General features: G+C 37.9%; 1 protein-coding gene across 2 annotated transcripts in view; it reads left to right on the top strand.

The window, feature by feature from the left end:
• AK8 (adenylate kinase 8) overlaps positions 1-16682 on the top strand; it is a 72057-nt gene that overhangs the window by 11146 nt on the left and 44229 nt on the right. The window contains exons 5-9 of one of the 2 annotated variants that reach the window (XM_074846392.1): positions 2122-2190; positions 10565-10646; positions 12235-12288; positions 13132-13332; positions 16103-16234. In XM_074846392.1, the coding sequence (XP_074702493.1) occupies positions 2122-2190; positions 10565-10646; positions 12235-12288; positions 13132-13332; positions 16103-16234 (538 nt within the window). Of the gene's footprint in view, positions 1-2121; positions 2191-10564; positions 10647-12216; positions 12289-13131; positions 13333-16102; positions 16235-16682 lie in introns of both variants that reach the window. The other variant, XM_074846391.1, reaches the window with a different exon arrangement.

The raw sequence follows: 16682 nt of genomic DNA, 5'->3' as shown, positions 1-16682 counted from the left end.
GCTGGGACAGGCTCCGAGTGCCTTAGATAAGATACGGTTCTGCAGTTATCAAATGTCTGTGTGTCATTGGCCATTATTGCAGATTTCTGGGAGGTGCAGTCCCATCTACCAGTCCCATGATATATTTATGTGAATGTTTATGAGAGAGGAATTGTAAATGTGCTATCTGATATGTATCAGAGTTAATGATTTCTAGTTGAATAATTAGGCATTCAGCAAGCAACCTATTGAAAATAATTTTGTAGGCCACTGCTCAGTAGGGGGAAAGCTGACCAGGAAATGAGACTGGAGTTGAGCCACAGAGAGCAGAAGGAACTAAACCACTGAAGTACCCACATGTCCTTGATTGTTTTTGTGCAATAAACCCTGCTCCAAAGAGAGGACTAAGAATACCACTGCACTGAAAGAAGTATAATTTTGGTTTAAATTGGTCTGGCAAAGCTCAGCAGAGTGGACCTCCGGCAGTCACTAGCCTGTCTTGACATGACACATCAAAGAAGTAAGAAAGACGCTAGCTGTTTCTGATAGCAGTGTGAGGTACCTTTGGAAGGTGACAGACTCAAAGCTGCAGACCTGGGCTCCAGCGGCGAGAGGCTGCAGGAGGCTTTGACACACCACCCTGTGGGACCTACTGACTTTCAAGAAACACAGCAATTTCTTTCCCTTTTTCTCTTCCACCTGCTTGAATGTTGCGTTATGAATGGCTGATATTAGGAAAGGCACTGAGAACTGGGGACAGTAGAGATAAACAAAACAAGAAAACTCACTGCCTGACCGGGCCACCTTGTCCGTTCCACAGCCAGACCGGTCTCTTTTGTGTATTCTGGAATGCTTTCTCCACTCTGAAGTGACTCGTGTGGTAGCGTTTCCACCGCTTCTGGTGAAATTGTTTTATGATACAATGAAGACGATTGTTATGAAATCTTTCCACATAATCAGCTACACTTTCATTATATCAATCTACATCCTTTTGTATAACATAAGCCTACAGAAATACTCTATATTTAGGATTATGCCCTTCAGACTGTTTGGTTAAAAAAAAAAAAGAGATGGGTACCCACAATATATGGAACTGCATGGAACAGAGAGTCAAGCCCATGTCGTTAAGTGAAAGATAATTTTTTGACTTGGAAAGTAGAGAACCTGACTACAGAATTTTTTTCTGAGTATTCATTTTACCAATAATAACAGAATGGATGAGACTGAGACAAGGCATTTAATCAAAAGATTAACAGCTGTTCTGACTGGCATGGCCAATGGTTTAGACTTTATCGAGTTAAACTGGCTAACATAGAGTTTGTTTAACTAAGTTCAGTGTAGAATGAAGGCCTGAATTAACAATATAGTGAAGAAAATTCTTCCAAGAAGGAAAGAAGGGTATTGTTAATTTCTAGTCAGGAAATCTAATATAATAATGGAACAAATATTAGGAAGGGGGAAGGTGAAATCTGTGGAGGAACTTTGTTCTAGATATGGGCAAAGTAATAGTCACAGAAAGAAACAGCACTTCTGAAAATATTGGCACATGCAGTTTCAATTCTGCTTCACAGTCCTGAGTTTAAAAATAAACGAACTTTAACATTAAAATTAACCATAAAATGTATTTTAAATAAACTTTCTGGATGATGAAAGAGCAAGAGTTACTTGAAACTATGAAACAAATCCGAAAATCAGACTCTTTCTGTTATTTGCTCTGTTTGAGATTCTCCTTGTCTCACGTGATATCTGTTAAGGTCGCTAATGCTGAGTCCACTGACACGTGAAGTCAGTGGGTCAGATACTTGTGGTAAAAAGGACTACTTGGGGATGTGATGTTCTTAGGGATCCCTTTGCAGGTCTGGTGTCCAGTGTGTGTGTTACTGTGCAAAACTTGGCACCGCTTCCATGTTAGTGTGCAAAAAGCATGGATGTAGGCTTTGTGTTCAGCTTACCTTTACCACTGATTTCTGTGCCCTTATTAACTCTCTGATATATTAAGTTAATGACTTGAGACTTGCACAGATTTATTTATTTATTTTTAAGAAGACATCTCACTTCACCTTTAACCGGAATATGCCTGCATGGTAAAATTCCTTTTGAACTCAATTGTGAATATTCAGCCTTTTTTTGTTCTTTCTTTAGAAAATTCCCAATGCGCTTTGGGCCAATCTGATCCAGGAACGTCTGTCAAACGTGGACTGCATCAAACAAGTAAGAATTGCTCCTCAGAGGGCCAGTGGATAAGCACTTACACAACTCGTGCATAGTAGTTAGCATTCCGAGTCCTGAGCAGAGGAGGGAATGGGGGCAAATCATTGGGGGCTCTGGAGCGGATTGCTTTCTTGAACATCAGCAGAGGGAGTTTGGAGCTTTATTAACAGGATAAAGGGGAGGATGAGAGTATGCATATGCTAATCTTCTAGCACAGAGATGATCAAAGGCTGAACAAGCGTAGCTTTGTTGATTGCCTGGGGCAACTGGCAGAGATACAGTGGACAAAACAGATAAACAGAAAATATATAAAAATCAATATGTTGAGATTTTAACTCTTGTTGAGGAAAGGGGGAAAAAAAGAGTCTAACATTACTCATTTCAATTTTCTTTATTTCTCATTGTGTCTTTTTTTTCTTCCTGTGTTAGGAAAAACTGCATTTGAATATGTTCTCTTCTAGGTAATAATTAATACGTTCACTGTTAGTTTACACAAATAGGCAACTGAATAGGTTTAGCTGTATTCACAGATGTGTGGCTATTATTTTTCCCTATGTGTTTAGCCTTAACATAAGTAGAGACTTAACGTAGAACCAAAAGAGAACTTAAGTAGATTAATATTGGTTGAAATTAACATCTGGACTCAAGGAAAGCAAAATCTCTTGTATGTGTTTCCTTTAAAATCTCAGATGTTGTTATGGTTTATTGAGTCCATTATCAGCCCATTATAAGGGATTATTTGTAAGAGACATAATCTAATGGATAAAACCCTGTTTCTGAACAGTGCTAAAATACAGACTACACATTACTTGATGCACTTCTTGAGAGGAAGAAGTCCGGTTCAAAGTAGGTGTTACGTTCATGAAGGACTAAACAGCTTTTTTCAGATGAATAGTATGTGATTTCAGAACAGGCACTCTGTCACACCTACACCTCTGGGTCAGGGGATGACTAGTACTTCCTGACCTCCTAGAGAGATTGCAAGGCTCATAGTTTTATTAAAATCTGTTGCTTCTCAACATCATCATTATCTACCTTGTTGGTTGAATAAAGCAGGGCTGATAATTAACATTTCATTGAAGTGTGAAAATTGCTTCCTAAAGCTTCTCAGCGTTGGGCACTGAAAGAAACCAGAAATGCTGAAAACCTTATATCTTGTACTTCTTTCTCTGTCTCCATGACTTTTGGTGTAGTCTGCAATGATCTGCACACTGGATCCTTCCATCCATGTAAAACAAAATCATCTTGGGGGCTGGGCCATTGCCTTGTAGTTTTTCAGAAGCACAGAGGTGTCTGTAGAGAAACATCAACAAAACTAGCAAGAAGAATTGAAAAAAGTTTTTGCCCCTGGTTGAAGGTTTTGGCTTTTAGAACTCAGCTAATGTGAACGATTGCCAAAGCCTTCATGTGCTTATGTGCAAAGTCAACTTAGCTAAAGCCACTGATGGAAGTGGCTTTCAATGGACCTGCCTTGTGTAAGCTAGATCAGATGGTCAAATACAGTCTATGAACTGTGGAAAGGATAACTTGGTCAGGATGGTAATGAATAGCTGGAGATGTAATCTTTTAAATTGCTTCTGCCTGAGAGCTTTGATAGAGGACACGTCTCTGTCGTATTTCTGTTGTGAGCATATACCTATAGCAAAATAGGTACTATGCTGGTCTCTAAGCAGTAGCTTAGTACTAGCAATAGCTAAACTTTCACCTACCCCATTATCAAATCCACTGGTTGCATGAGAATTTAGTTTAGAATACTACCTGCTGGTGTTTAATGTTACTGAGAAAAGTCATTAAACTAAACCAAACCTTTCCTTGCCCAGCTAATCTTGTTCTTTTGCCAGGTCATAGAGGAGTGCATGACAGTGCCCTTATTTGCACTGAGAAGTGTCTTGTTATAAAGTCCTTCTTTTTGCATCAGTAGAGAAAGCTCTGGAGGAGTAAAAATAAGTTTGTGGCTGATGTTTGAACATTTTGTTGCATTTTTAGGTAAATCCAGGCTTAACAAGAGACTGTAACAAAACTTTGGCATTGGCTCCCATACATATTTACAAATGATGGTATAGGACTCCTCCTCCTCCAAAGAAATGTGAGCAATTGTTTTTATGAAGGGAAATTCATGAAACAGAAACCTAGCTCATCTCTAAATTATTCTAGATTTATACCAGATATAAAGCCCATTGACATTCATGGGGTTGAATTCCTGCAACTTTGGAGTAACATAGTGATGAGTTGAACCCTGCACTTTAAACTACACCAGTATTTGCTTACACGGGGAATTGCCAAGATGTTAGGATTTTAAAATGTACTGGCAACTCTAAACTGCAAAGTGTGGATTTTCCTGATGCCCTCTCCTGCCTTCTTTCCACTTACTGTGAACTAATAAAATCTACTTCACCATACACGTTTTAGGCAAAATGCACACTGCTGTTAGAACTAACTCTTATTTTCTTCCTAAACCTAGCTGTTGTTTCTCTTTGAGTTCCCTTCCTACACTGGTATGATCGAGGACTGGGGAGACTGTGGAAGAATTTTCTAGTTCATTATGTTTAAGAACACGACCCCCTCCTTTTCCAAATGGACCATTTTTTGTGTGGTTTAGGATCCTGTGTTTCTTGCTCCATGCTTCATCATCTCGGAGATTGAAACATTGATTTTTGGATCCTTAGAATGAAAGGAGTAAAAAGATTTGTAGGAAACCTAAAGGTTATACATTTTTCTCTACAAAATACTGTATGCCTTACTCTGTCTATTAATTTTGAATTTACAAAGTAGAATTAAACTTTCGCGTTGTTAGTCACTGTGCTTGAATTACATGGCTCTGTCTGATTTCTCTTGAAGGTCTTTTTAGCTGAGCTATTTTATTTTATTTTATTTAGACTCACAATAGTTATTTAGCACTCCAGATCAAATATCTGGTAGTATTTAATGTATTTGTTTATCTGTACTAAATTCACACAGGACTTAGGCCTTTCAATTGGCAGGAGAACCTGTTTAAAAACAGGCATGTGGTGTACCATCTTGCTCATTTTTGTGGCATTTTGAATTAAGGAGTGTAGCTGAGGAACACCTGAGAAATCAATATTGTCAGCTCTGGATATACTAGCAAACGAGCAGCAAAAAAAGACTATGAATGTCAACATTTTTTATGTAAGCAGTGCAATGAGATATCATGGATATACAGCAAGTCAGCTGATTCTATGATTTACTACCTTGTCTTAGTGGCAAGATGTGGAACATCTATCTCAAGTCAAACTTCTCCTCTAGTGAGTATGTTTAAAATATCTTTAAACCTGTAGAAATGAAAGTAAGTTAGAAAGATGATAAACCCAAGAGAGAAACCGCTCTTCTGACTGCTAACTGCCAGGCTTTAGGCTGGTTTCAGACCCCAAACACAGGCCCCCTCAGCTTAACACTTAACAGCTTCTCTGGTTGTGCTACTCGTAGTTAGCAGGTAGGATAGAGGAGATGCCAGGGTATCCCTGGTGTTTTCAATAGCTTTGTTAAATATTTTCTCACATGATATCTCAAAGGTAGTAGTTGCTGGGGCAATCTGTCCTCTAATAATCTCTGGAGGAGAGCTGTTGGATGGCAGTAGTTGCTGTAAACTAGCATGTAGGTGAGTAACTTCAGTTTAGGGCTTTTATAAGACTAGCTCTAAAACCTCTCCAACATGCTTATTTTTCCACATAAGTCTCTTTGCCTGATTAAAAGAAGGTGTGTTTTCAACAGCTAATTTTTCCAGTGTTTATTGTGATACTGTTACGGTGAGTTTTACTAACCATCAGCGTATAAGCAAAATCCATTGCTCTCCAAAGGCTGCATCCACACTGTGCTTTTTTTGCCCCATGCTTTCTATAATTGTTGGCATGATTCTAGTTCTTTTAATGGTGAGGGAAGGATCTCTCAATGACTGTTATTTTAAGTATTAGGTCATGTAAACTCTGAGTAAGGTGACAAGGTGGTTAAAATGTCAACAGCTGCAGTGTCCTGCCTACATTTTATGTTCCTGTTGTTATCACCAGCAACATTGAATCAGTGCTGGATATCTGGGGGGGGGAAACAAACCCTTTATAAACCTTCCCTGACATTCAGCAAGAATGGAGTGGATGTTATTGGTCTAGTTAAGTTTTCAGCTATTTTTAGGAAAAACACATAATTGACTTTTCAAAGTTCTGGAGGTTATCAAAAGTCTTTTAATTAATAGATACTCATTTGTGGTCACTAAAACTTCCTCGCAGTGTATATGTCTTTTCAATTTGAAAGCAGATCTATGCATTTTAATTGCAATATTTTCCCTGTGTGATTGGACATAGAATTAATACTGTGGATTTTTTACATCATTGAACAGATTTATGCCATTTCTTTCAAAACATGAGTCAGCATTTTTTTTACTGAAAATGTTAATAGATTAGGAGCAGTATGTTGGACCAGAGTACCACCAGCTGTTTGTTTTATTTCTCCTTGTGGTGTCATTGGCTTGGCATTAATTGTACAGCTTTCATCCCAGTGACAGTAGGAATACAGAATTTTTTGTGCCATTGTTTTGACACTCACAGGTTTATGGATGTCACAGGCATTCTCTAAGGAGAACATTTTTATTGATCAACAGCTCTGCTGAGACTCTGTGTTATGTGTTCTTTAATACAAATGTAGTTAGGACTGTGAGGGATCAGACGGGTAGGTCTTCCAGCATACGCAGAAAACTTATTGCAAGCATTATGTTAGAACCTGGGACTTGTGAAGCTGATATGAAGACTTTTCATCTTACAGGGTTAGTACGTGTTGGCTACGGCACCTCTGACTGCTGGTGTGGGGGGAATTTATAGAACTGGAGGAGGCTAGTGAAGAGATTGCTATGTGATGGAGTTGTGAGAGAGCGAGCTGAGCAACCTTCCTGATGTCTTAGGACCATTTAGAAACTAAGCTTAGGCCAGTGATTCACACAATGAGTGGCAGAATCACTTTTGATTGGTATTAACAGTTCAGAAGGGTAGTGGCTAACCTTGAAAGGGAAGGCAAAGAGAGCAATGGCTACTGGTTCTTTTTGGGTTTACCCTGGCAAATAAAGATCATCACGTTGTCTCTGTGAAACCCTGTGCAAGGATAGTGATGTTACATAGATCTCTCTGGGGAGAGAATCTGCCTATTCACCATCTTTTTTATTTTCCAAGAAGAATGTGGCTTTTTTTTTTTTTAATAGCTTTGCAGCCTAACCTACAAAAATAATGTGGGGAGTTTCTTTCTAATGGGAAATTTGGTGAAGTTTGAGCTGCTTCTGTCATCCATACTGCTAATGTTGATGGACTGCAGGAGTTGAGTTGGCAATATTTCTACAGCACTCCTCATTCGGCATTTTTCTGAAAATCTCAGAAATTTTAGATCCATACTGGCAAAGCTATTACTGATACTATTTTTTTTTGCACTATTGTCTGTCCCCTTTCTTCAGATGGGAGTGAAAGGCATGAAATACTTTTTTAGAAATACTGAATGAAGATGTGGAAAAACTGTTGTGATGACTTGTTTTCCCAAAGGCAGCAGCATTCACGACCTTTGATCTTTATGCTTGTGACTGAGATTGTTCAGATGTGCCATGTAATTCAGCATAATTTCTTTACGCTATCCCTTTTCATTATTATAAGGCAGTGCCAATTTTGGATTTTGTAATTAAAAAAAAATAATTGAGGATGTACGGATTAAGTAACAAGAGAGAACTTGAATACCCAAGTCATTATTATTGGGGTGGAAAGTGTGAAAATATGTAGGCTTGGTATTATAACTGAGAGTAGTGCCAGCAAAGGAATGAGATTTACATTTGGGAATGACCTTGAGCATTTCCTTTTCTCCAGATTCCTTAAATCTGGAGAGGGAAGTGATGGCTTTGAAAGTACTTCCTTGTTGCTGCTTTTCAGTATGGCACGGGTCTCCAAGGAGCACTTCACCTGGCATTAAGGCAACAGCAGAATGCTGTATTTACAGCAGTCTTCATGTGGGAAAGGATTGAGGTTCCCAGCTGAAAGAGAGGGAACAGTGACCACAGAGTAAAGGCACCGTGGAATTACTCACTTTTAGCCTTTGTTCCACACTTGATGTGATAAGGTGCAGTCCATGCACGGATGTAAGGTTACTGCTATCAAGAACAAAAAATAGATGGCTTCTTAAAGAAACAAATTTACCATGTGAAGTTACTAATTACACTTTAATGATAGTCAGGAGGGCAAAAAAGACCAGTGTTTGCATAAAGCATGATAGGCATATTTTAAGTCAGGTCTTGCTCTGCTGTGTCTTGCTTCCTCTTGCTTCGTTCCCAAGCCACACTCCCTTTTTACTCTCTTTTTTCTTTTTTTTTTTTTTTTTTTTATCTGTGACATCTGCTTGGAGCTTGTCCCTCCTGTGATACCATACTACTTGCAGCTGTTCAGACCTCCAGCTCTGAGCTGTGCATGGGGTGCCCTGAGCATACGGCCTTTTTGATGTGTGATAAAACAGAACCAAGCCACTGGGGGTATGGAGAGGGAATGCAGCAGAATATCAATAAACCTGTTCTGAACAAAGCTGCAGCTCTGTGGTGGAATAGACATTTCACTGAAGTGTCAAGTAGATGGATAATGTATTCTAATTAGGGACTGACTGATACCCTGGAACTCAGAGACCTTTGGAAGTAAGATCCAAAATGCTAACTATTTTTGTAGCGTGTGTTTATTTTGCATTTGTTTAATGCCTTAAAATGTATTTGTTGCAGGAAGCTATTTATTGAAGCTATGTTTTCTTACATTGCAAAAACTTTTAGCTATAAAATTGCCTATTGCCTGTTTTAAGGATCACTGAAATTTGTATATAAACCTCTTGAAGTTTGCTATACACTATTAAAATACAATATTGTGTTTACTGCTTGTTGCTCAATATGTGATTATGAGCAATAAGCTGTAGTGATGACATCCAAAGCAATGGTTTTGTGGGGTGGTTTTTTTCATTTGTTTTGTTTTAGTTTCCAACAGTGTTGCACTTGGAGTGGAGAAAATGAGTCAGATTTGTAGTCTCTGTAAAGTGGCATAGATTTATTTGCTTCAGACCTCTGATGCCACTTCTCCCTAGAAGAGGATCTGGGCCTATATATATGTTGTACAGGCACAATATATTCAGAGCTAGTACTGAAGTTCCTAGCATACCACTGAAAATATTGTGCAGCCTTACCTCCTGCAAGTCCCAGGGGGTAAATTGATTTCTCAGCACCTGTGTGACCTTAGACAGTGGCTCATTCTAATTTGATAGAGCAAACACTGGGAGTGGCAAAAATGGCTTGCAGTTACTTGAGTCTCTTATTTTCTACAGATATCAGCAGGATGACATGTTCCTGAAACCAGGCTAATTAGGAATTTTAAATAGTCTATTTTCTTGTATAATTGGATTGTCCCAATTTCCTCCTACAGAAGTCATGGAGATATACTTCCCTGAAATACTTCTAAAACCTTTGGACCCCATAGTGACAGAACTTCAAATTTATGTGGCAGATGATAATGATTGCTAGCTAATGCAACATTAAAATATCTTCTTTATTTCAGTACAAAGATGGTTTCCAGGTTTATTGCAGTATCACAAAGTTATTTTGAGGTATAGGGTATAGTGACAAGGACGTGTGGTTAAACAACTAACAAGTAAATTAGAGAACGTTCAGAAGATTCAGACTTGAGACTGGGAAGTGGATTAGATTTCAAATACTGCATCACACGGAAACTGAGTGAGGCTGCAGCTCTCCTATGGTATTTCACAGATCTGTAAATGTTTTTTTAAAGATGCTCAATCCAACACTTAGCTGGCTATAACAAGGACTTAAGGGAGCAAAAGGCTCTTTTTTCTTTTTTCTTTCTTTTGCTCTGTTGCTTCATTAGCTTTGGGAACACGGGTTCCATTACTGTGAGTTTTCCTGTATAATTTAAGAAAATAATGAAAGCGTGCATATTTTCCTCAGTGTTCCTGGCATTAAATCTGTCTTTAAATTTGTTTAGCCTCTTTTTTATACACAGTGTGGGCTGGTATCCTTTTGAATATTTCAAAACTGTAGAAATTGTTTTGGGTTGTTTTTATTCAAGATAGAAGTTTATTCTTTTTTCTAAGATTGAAACATGAAAAAAAAAATCATTGCTACTATACACACGTTCCCTTTGCTCTGTGGCAGTGGTGTTAGTGCATGCCATTTCACAAAAATATCAGTGCTCCGTGTTTGCTTTCTTCTCCCACAAGCATCCATAACAAATGCTGTGCTGTTCTGGGATCAGAATGAGGTATTTTTTGTGCAAATAGCACTGATAATATTTAGTGATAATTTTTGTTCTTTCTCTTCCAGGATCAATAACTCTTTCATGGTTTTGTTCAATAGGGATGGATTTTGGAAGGCTTCCCTGAAAATCAGGAACAGGCATGGATGCTGCAATCATCTGGCATCATTCCTAGGCATGTTGGTAAGCAGAACAAGTTTTATATGTGATTGCATCCAGTGGGAGAGACTAGAAGTGTTTCTCCCCAAAAATCTGCAATAAATTCAATGCCAGTACTGAAGACACCAAGGTCACCAGACAGCAGAATGTTTCAGGATGGTTCAGATTCACTCAAAAACTTGAGGTAACCTGGGAGACTTTAAACCCTGTCTTTCACACATGAACCTTTTTCTTCTTACACATTAGAGTCCTGTAAATTCAAGACCACTCCAGAAAGTGTCTCTGAGCAGCTATATGTAGTTTTGCTTCTGTTGTAGGGGTGGGTCTAAGTTTTCTCAGACTTCCATTTCTAGGAATCAGCCTTTATCCTCAGACCAAAACAACTCCTCATGTACTAAATACAAATTCATCCTTCTGTTGAATTAGAGAATGCAAACTTAGCAAACTTTACTCCACCAAGTGAAGTGGAAACCATGATTTTAAGCTTGACCTTTCAGAGTATGGGTGGATTCTGACTTCATTTGAGGGAAGTATTTGTTTACTGGCAAAGTGCTGATAGAGAGGACCTTGACAGGTGCCCTTGCCATCTAGAAGCCATTTGTCTCAAATTAATGTAGTTAGAGGACCTACTTAGAATGTAAGAAATTATTATGATTGTGTGGAATACACTGTAAAATGATAAATGTAGAGCTTGCCGGTGGATAGTGAACAGAATGTTAGCGAACTTGATGAATTGTCACTTTGGATTTGATTTGGATGAGATTCGACTGTTAATGAAGAATTCAGAATCACTGCAATAGAGTTAGGCAAAACTGTTTAATGTCTAGTACTTGCATGTATTTTTAATATAGCTAATAACATCTGAAGTTGAGTTTTGCTCACAATTATATCTGTGCTACCAAGACCAGAATGAGAATCTTAAAGCTCAGTCTGTCTAGTTAATCAAAAAGAAGACTAAGAGGAGATGAGATTTACGGTGTGTGAGTACCTTAATAGGGAAAAAAGCGTCTGAAAGAGCTATTTGATTCAGAGAAGAAAGTCATAAGAAGAACTTGTTTGAAACCTGTAATCAAATGCACTGAAAATAGTAATTAAATTACAGTTTAACTGTGAGGATGATTAGCCAAAAGCAACCTAGGGAACTGAGAGATTCTTCACCTTTTGGTGCTTTTTAATCAAGTTTGAACACTTTTCTGTGAGGTTATCAAAAATTAAGTTTCCCTGGTCTTGCTACCAAAGTACCCGGGTGAAAAGTAATTGTTTGTGGTATAGAAGAGAATTGATCTAGAGTGATCTGTGGGTACTTCTGTCCTAGGCTCCAGATACAGGATAAGTGAGGAAGAACCTTGTTAACTGGTATGGATGGCGGGGATAGCTCATGGGTACTGGACTAAGATTAATTTATATTTTATCCTACTATACTGCTTAGGAGGTGGAGCAAAATTCTGATTAAAAGTGAAGTATTTGCAGGTAGAATACTGGGAAAGGAGAATGAGGCAAATGTGCTTGAAACGCATTCATACCTCTAAACAGTTACAGAAAATAAAGCAAGTAACTAACAACAGCTACGCTTTTTTGCTTTTTTTGTACCTAGTTGTGCTTTATGCTGCAGACACTGTGCTGATTGAGAGGAACAGTGGGAAAAGGCTTGATCCCTTCACAGAAGGTGCAGTATGTGTTTGTTCCTGATCTCCACTAGAAACTGGAGTGTTGCTTGGTCTCAGAAACATTGTAATATCAGTGGGATTAAAATTTAAATGGTATTCCTTTAAGAACTAGTAGGAATTTATGATTATAAATTTAAACTGTTTGGAAAAATTAATTGTTGGCATTGTGTTATTTTCTGTGCCAATAAACTAGGGGAAAATGTAAAGCTCAGTACTGAGCCTGCAAACAGTAGACTATGGCAGTACAGAATATTTGAAGGTTAAATCTTTCCATATGAGCTTACGTTTTTCTGTGCATCTTTGCTAGATCCTGGAGGTTTTTTTGAGGTGCAGGTATGCTTTTAGGTATCTTCCATTAAATTACTGTCATAGACATAGCTCTGTGTTGTCTGTTGAGTATTGTTATCAGTCATCAACCATGAAATAAAATCCTGACCGCTCAATAAAAAAAAATCATGTTGGATATTTTAGGAGTGGAATTAGGAGGCATGTTCTTAACTAAAGAAATGGCTTTTATTTGCTGTAAAGGAGATTTTGCTTATCAATGGTCTTGCTTAAGGTTCAGCTGAAGAATTTGGAGAGCTGTCCCCAGTTCCTGCTTCTTACTCATCGTTCTGTCTTGGCTACATGGGTGGGCAGTTACCTTGGCCGCTTCCTATCTGTGCATCTGCAGAGTAATGGTCAGCTGTCAGTACAAGCAGGGAGGGAAATGCACAGGTTATTGCTTGTACCACAGCATAAAGCTTAAAACAAGGACCTTGATTTTGTTTAGGAAACATTCTGGAGCTGAGCAAGACCTATTAAATCATCCTGTTAGTTCCTAATCAGTGTCTAACTTCTAGAGGTGTACCATACGACCTTTGACTGGCCAAGTGATCTGCTGGTACAGCAACGTTTGGTGGAACCAGAAGATCTGTCTGAACAGGAGATATCAAAGAAACTGATGGAATATCACAGAAACTTCCCTGGGGTTTTCCAGATCTACCAGAAAGTTTTGAAATCAATCAATGCAGACCAGCCTTCCATGGATGTCCTCTCACAGGGTAAATATGTACCTTTATGGCAAATCCGACAGTTGATAAACTCTTATTTGAAAGGTAGCTCTTAGCTGTTAGAGACAGTCTGTAGGATTAGGATTAGTCAACACAGATGGCTCCCCGCTGAGTTGCATTCTCTTGAGTACAGTGTTTGGGCTGTTCCTGGTAATCATTTTACAGGACTAGAGTAAGTGCAGATAACTGGAAAGTCTTAGTTCCACAGTCCTGCCAAGGAACAGCTGGCTCAGTAGAGCAAATGTCACAGTTACTTCTGCGAGAGTCTCTTCTAAAAGGCTGCATTGTGGCTCAATTGGTAATCTCCCAAAGGACTAGTACCTTCCACAAGTCTGATAACAAGAAGTAGGAGTAGCTCAAAGCCGGTAACATTTCATTATTTAAAAGCTGTTTGTGCTGGTAGCTTTTCTGTTCAACAATTCTTGTTTGCCTTTGCTTGACTGTAATGCAATCTGACTTTTAATGTTGATTCTTCAAGAAGAGAATAAGGAAACTGCCAGAAAGACCAATTGATAATGTACTTTGTAGCTGTCAGTCTGTAGATGATCTGTTATATCCCAGTAATTTTGCATCTCAAAAAGGTCTTTTTTTAATAACAAGTGCTGCACTTTTAAGATAAACAAGTAGGAAGTTTATATTCTGAATTTACACATTAATTACCTCTAAATTACTTAATTAAATTTAAAAGTTCATATCATCATTCATAAAGAATTCATGCCTTGAATTGTAAATAAAAATGTGAGTGCCTGAATATTAATTATTATTAATTAATAATGTAGTGAGATAAATTGAAAACTGGAATGAAAAAATCCTCTCTAGATCTTTTTTCTTCAGTGCATCAAGCAGCCAGATTTTTTTTTTTAAAGAATAATTAGATGTGGAGACTGTCTAGGGGATCATTACTCCTAATTAACTTGGTTATTTACTGCAAATTAAGCATCATTTGTAAGCAGGGTGCTTTGCCTGTAATGTTTGTGCTTTCCAATACACTGGGTTATGGAAAATGTTCAGAATAGCTAGAGCACTCCTTGGGTAGCTGATATTTGGTTTTTAGCAAACACTATTTTCTGTTATGATTTCCCAGGGTTTTTATTAAGTATTTTTATTGCTACAGATAGAGTTAAAAAAGAAAGAGGAAATTGCTCATCGATATTAGTATTATTATGGATTGCTTCATACAATTACAAAATTTTGTAAACTCTTAAACTTTAATGCAATTACTGCTAACATATGCTAGGATAGGTGACATCAAATTCAGTTGTACAGTGCAGTATCCCAGTGCAGTTTATGGTGCTGGAGAAAGAGATGTATGCAAGTTTGAGTTGCAGTTTGAGTTAGTTTCTCAATACTTTAGGTCCACTATCTAGAAATAGGAGAGTTTGCTGCAGAATTGAAAAGAATTTATGATACCAAAGTGTCTAGCAGAGGGTCCTCAGAAAAATTATTATTTAGTATACAGAACTATGTTAATCATAGTTAAAATACTGATCCTTATGATGTTTTCCATCAATCCTTTTGTGTTTGTTTTTTTTTAAGATGGGCTTAGGATTCATATAAACATTAATGTCTAAGCCAGTCCTATTTGTTAGACTAACAAGGACTCTTCAGTCTAGAGCGTCTTTTATTTGAACTGAAGATGTCTAGGCTAACACTTAATTGTATCCATTGCAATTACAGAGGAAATCGAAACCTGTGTAGGTGTGCCCACTCTGCTTTAGTCATGGCTAACCATGGCAGTCAGGGGACGGTGGCATGAAGTTTAGCCTTGGCATTTGAATCTGTGATCCCTGGAAAGCTTGCCCAGCTTGTGCTGAAGCTTGAGCTGCTCCCTTCACTAGTATTGTTAGCCATGAAAGGGGCACAGGGAGTAAGAGTGTTTCGCTATGTCCAAATACAATCCTAATTTGTCCTCACTGCCAAGCCATATCTTCTTTTAGCTTCTTGGTGATCTATCAGGTTCTCTTTTGAGACTGGAACAAAGTTCAGATCTCTGTAATACAGCAATGCTGATGATGCTTCACACGTCCGGTGGTCTTTCCAAAGCTCTTATAATCTGTAAATTGACCTGAATGTCGTATTTCCTGCGCAATACAAAATGTAAAAGAATGATGTCCATGAAACAGAGCGGAATCAGACAGAGAAGCACAAACGTCCTACGTAAAGGACATGCAAAAACGATGGACAAAAGAATAAAATCATACTCAGTTATATGTTGTCAATGGTGTATTGTGTCATGACATCCTATGCTACAAGTCTATAATATTGTAATTAGGAGTCTGTTAATCACACACACAGCTGGGTAAATATCATATTAATTTAACATCCTGAGTTTTTACACTTAAATATTTGTTCAGAAACTGCAGAAAGTATTAATATAATTATATCCCTCTATAATTTGCATGGTAAAACTGTACCTATCAAGCAAAAATTACTTCTGCTAAAAACAACATGGTAAAAGAGCAATTATTAATTGAATCTGCTCTTTAAAATGGTTTGACATCTACTGATGAAAGAAAGTATAGGAGTGTAATGATAGTAAGATTTCTAAAGTGCCTCTCGGTGTAAGTTGCTGACATGACAGTTTTGTCAGAGTCCTGATTTTGGTTGGAGTATGTAGATATTTCAGTGCTAAAATAAATTATGATCAACATGACAACATTTTTTAAAAAAAGAGAGAAGTTAATCAATTTTTTGTTTTGGTTTTTTTTTTTTAAAAAAGGAGGATATAAACTGTATTTCTTACCTTCCTCTCATGTTCTAGTTCTTACCTATGTCCAAACACGGCACCGATCAGCCGCCCCCTTTACACCACGGATTCTCTTTTGTGGACCCCCAGGCAGTGGGAAGAGCCTGCAGGCAGCACTAATAGCTCAGAAATACGATGTTGTCAACAGTAAGTTCTCAGTAAATATGCACTTTGCTCAATTCCCCCTTTCTCTCTTCTTGATCATTTATCTTTTGCTGTCTTTCTTACTTGCTCATAAAATTTCTCTGTTTGTCCATTGCTATGGATGTCAAATTTTTGAGGGAAGTGAAAAGTATTTCAGTGAAGAAATATAAACCAAGAGAGCATATATTCTGTGACAAACCAGCTCTAACATTTTTTTATTCATCATTTTTTATACCCATTACATCAGTATTTTTGCGAGTGTTAGATTCCGGTAGTGCTTGGAATTCTTCTGTGGATCAGTGGATCATGAGTAATGTCTGCAGTCTCAGCTGTCTGACCAAAATTGGGGCACTTTTAAAACAGCATTTACTCTGAACTTTAATGAAGACTCAGGTTCTGTGCATCTGAAGTAATGTATTAGAAAAGGAAGCAATTATTTAGAAGTGTATTC

This window comes from Strix aluco, chromosome 20 (genome assembly GCF_031877795.1).
Source record: "Strix aluco isolate bStrAlu1 chromosome 20, bStrAlu1.hap1, whole genome shotgun sequence".
NCBI classification, from domain to species: Eukaryota; Metazoa; Chordata; class Aves; order Strigiformes; family Strigidae; genus Strix; species Strix aluco.
This window is presented reverse-complemented; position numbering and strand designations above follow the sequence as displayed.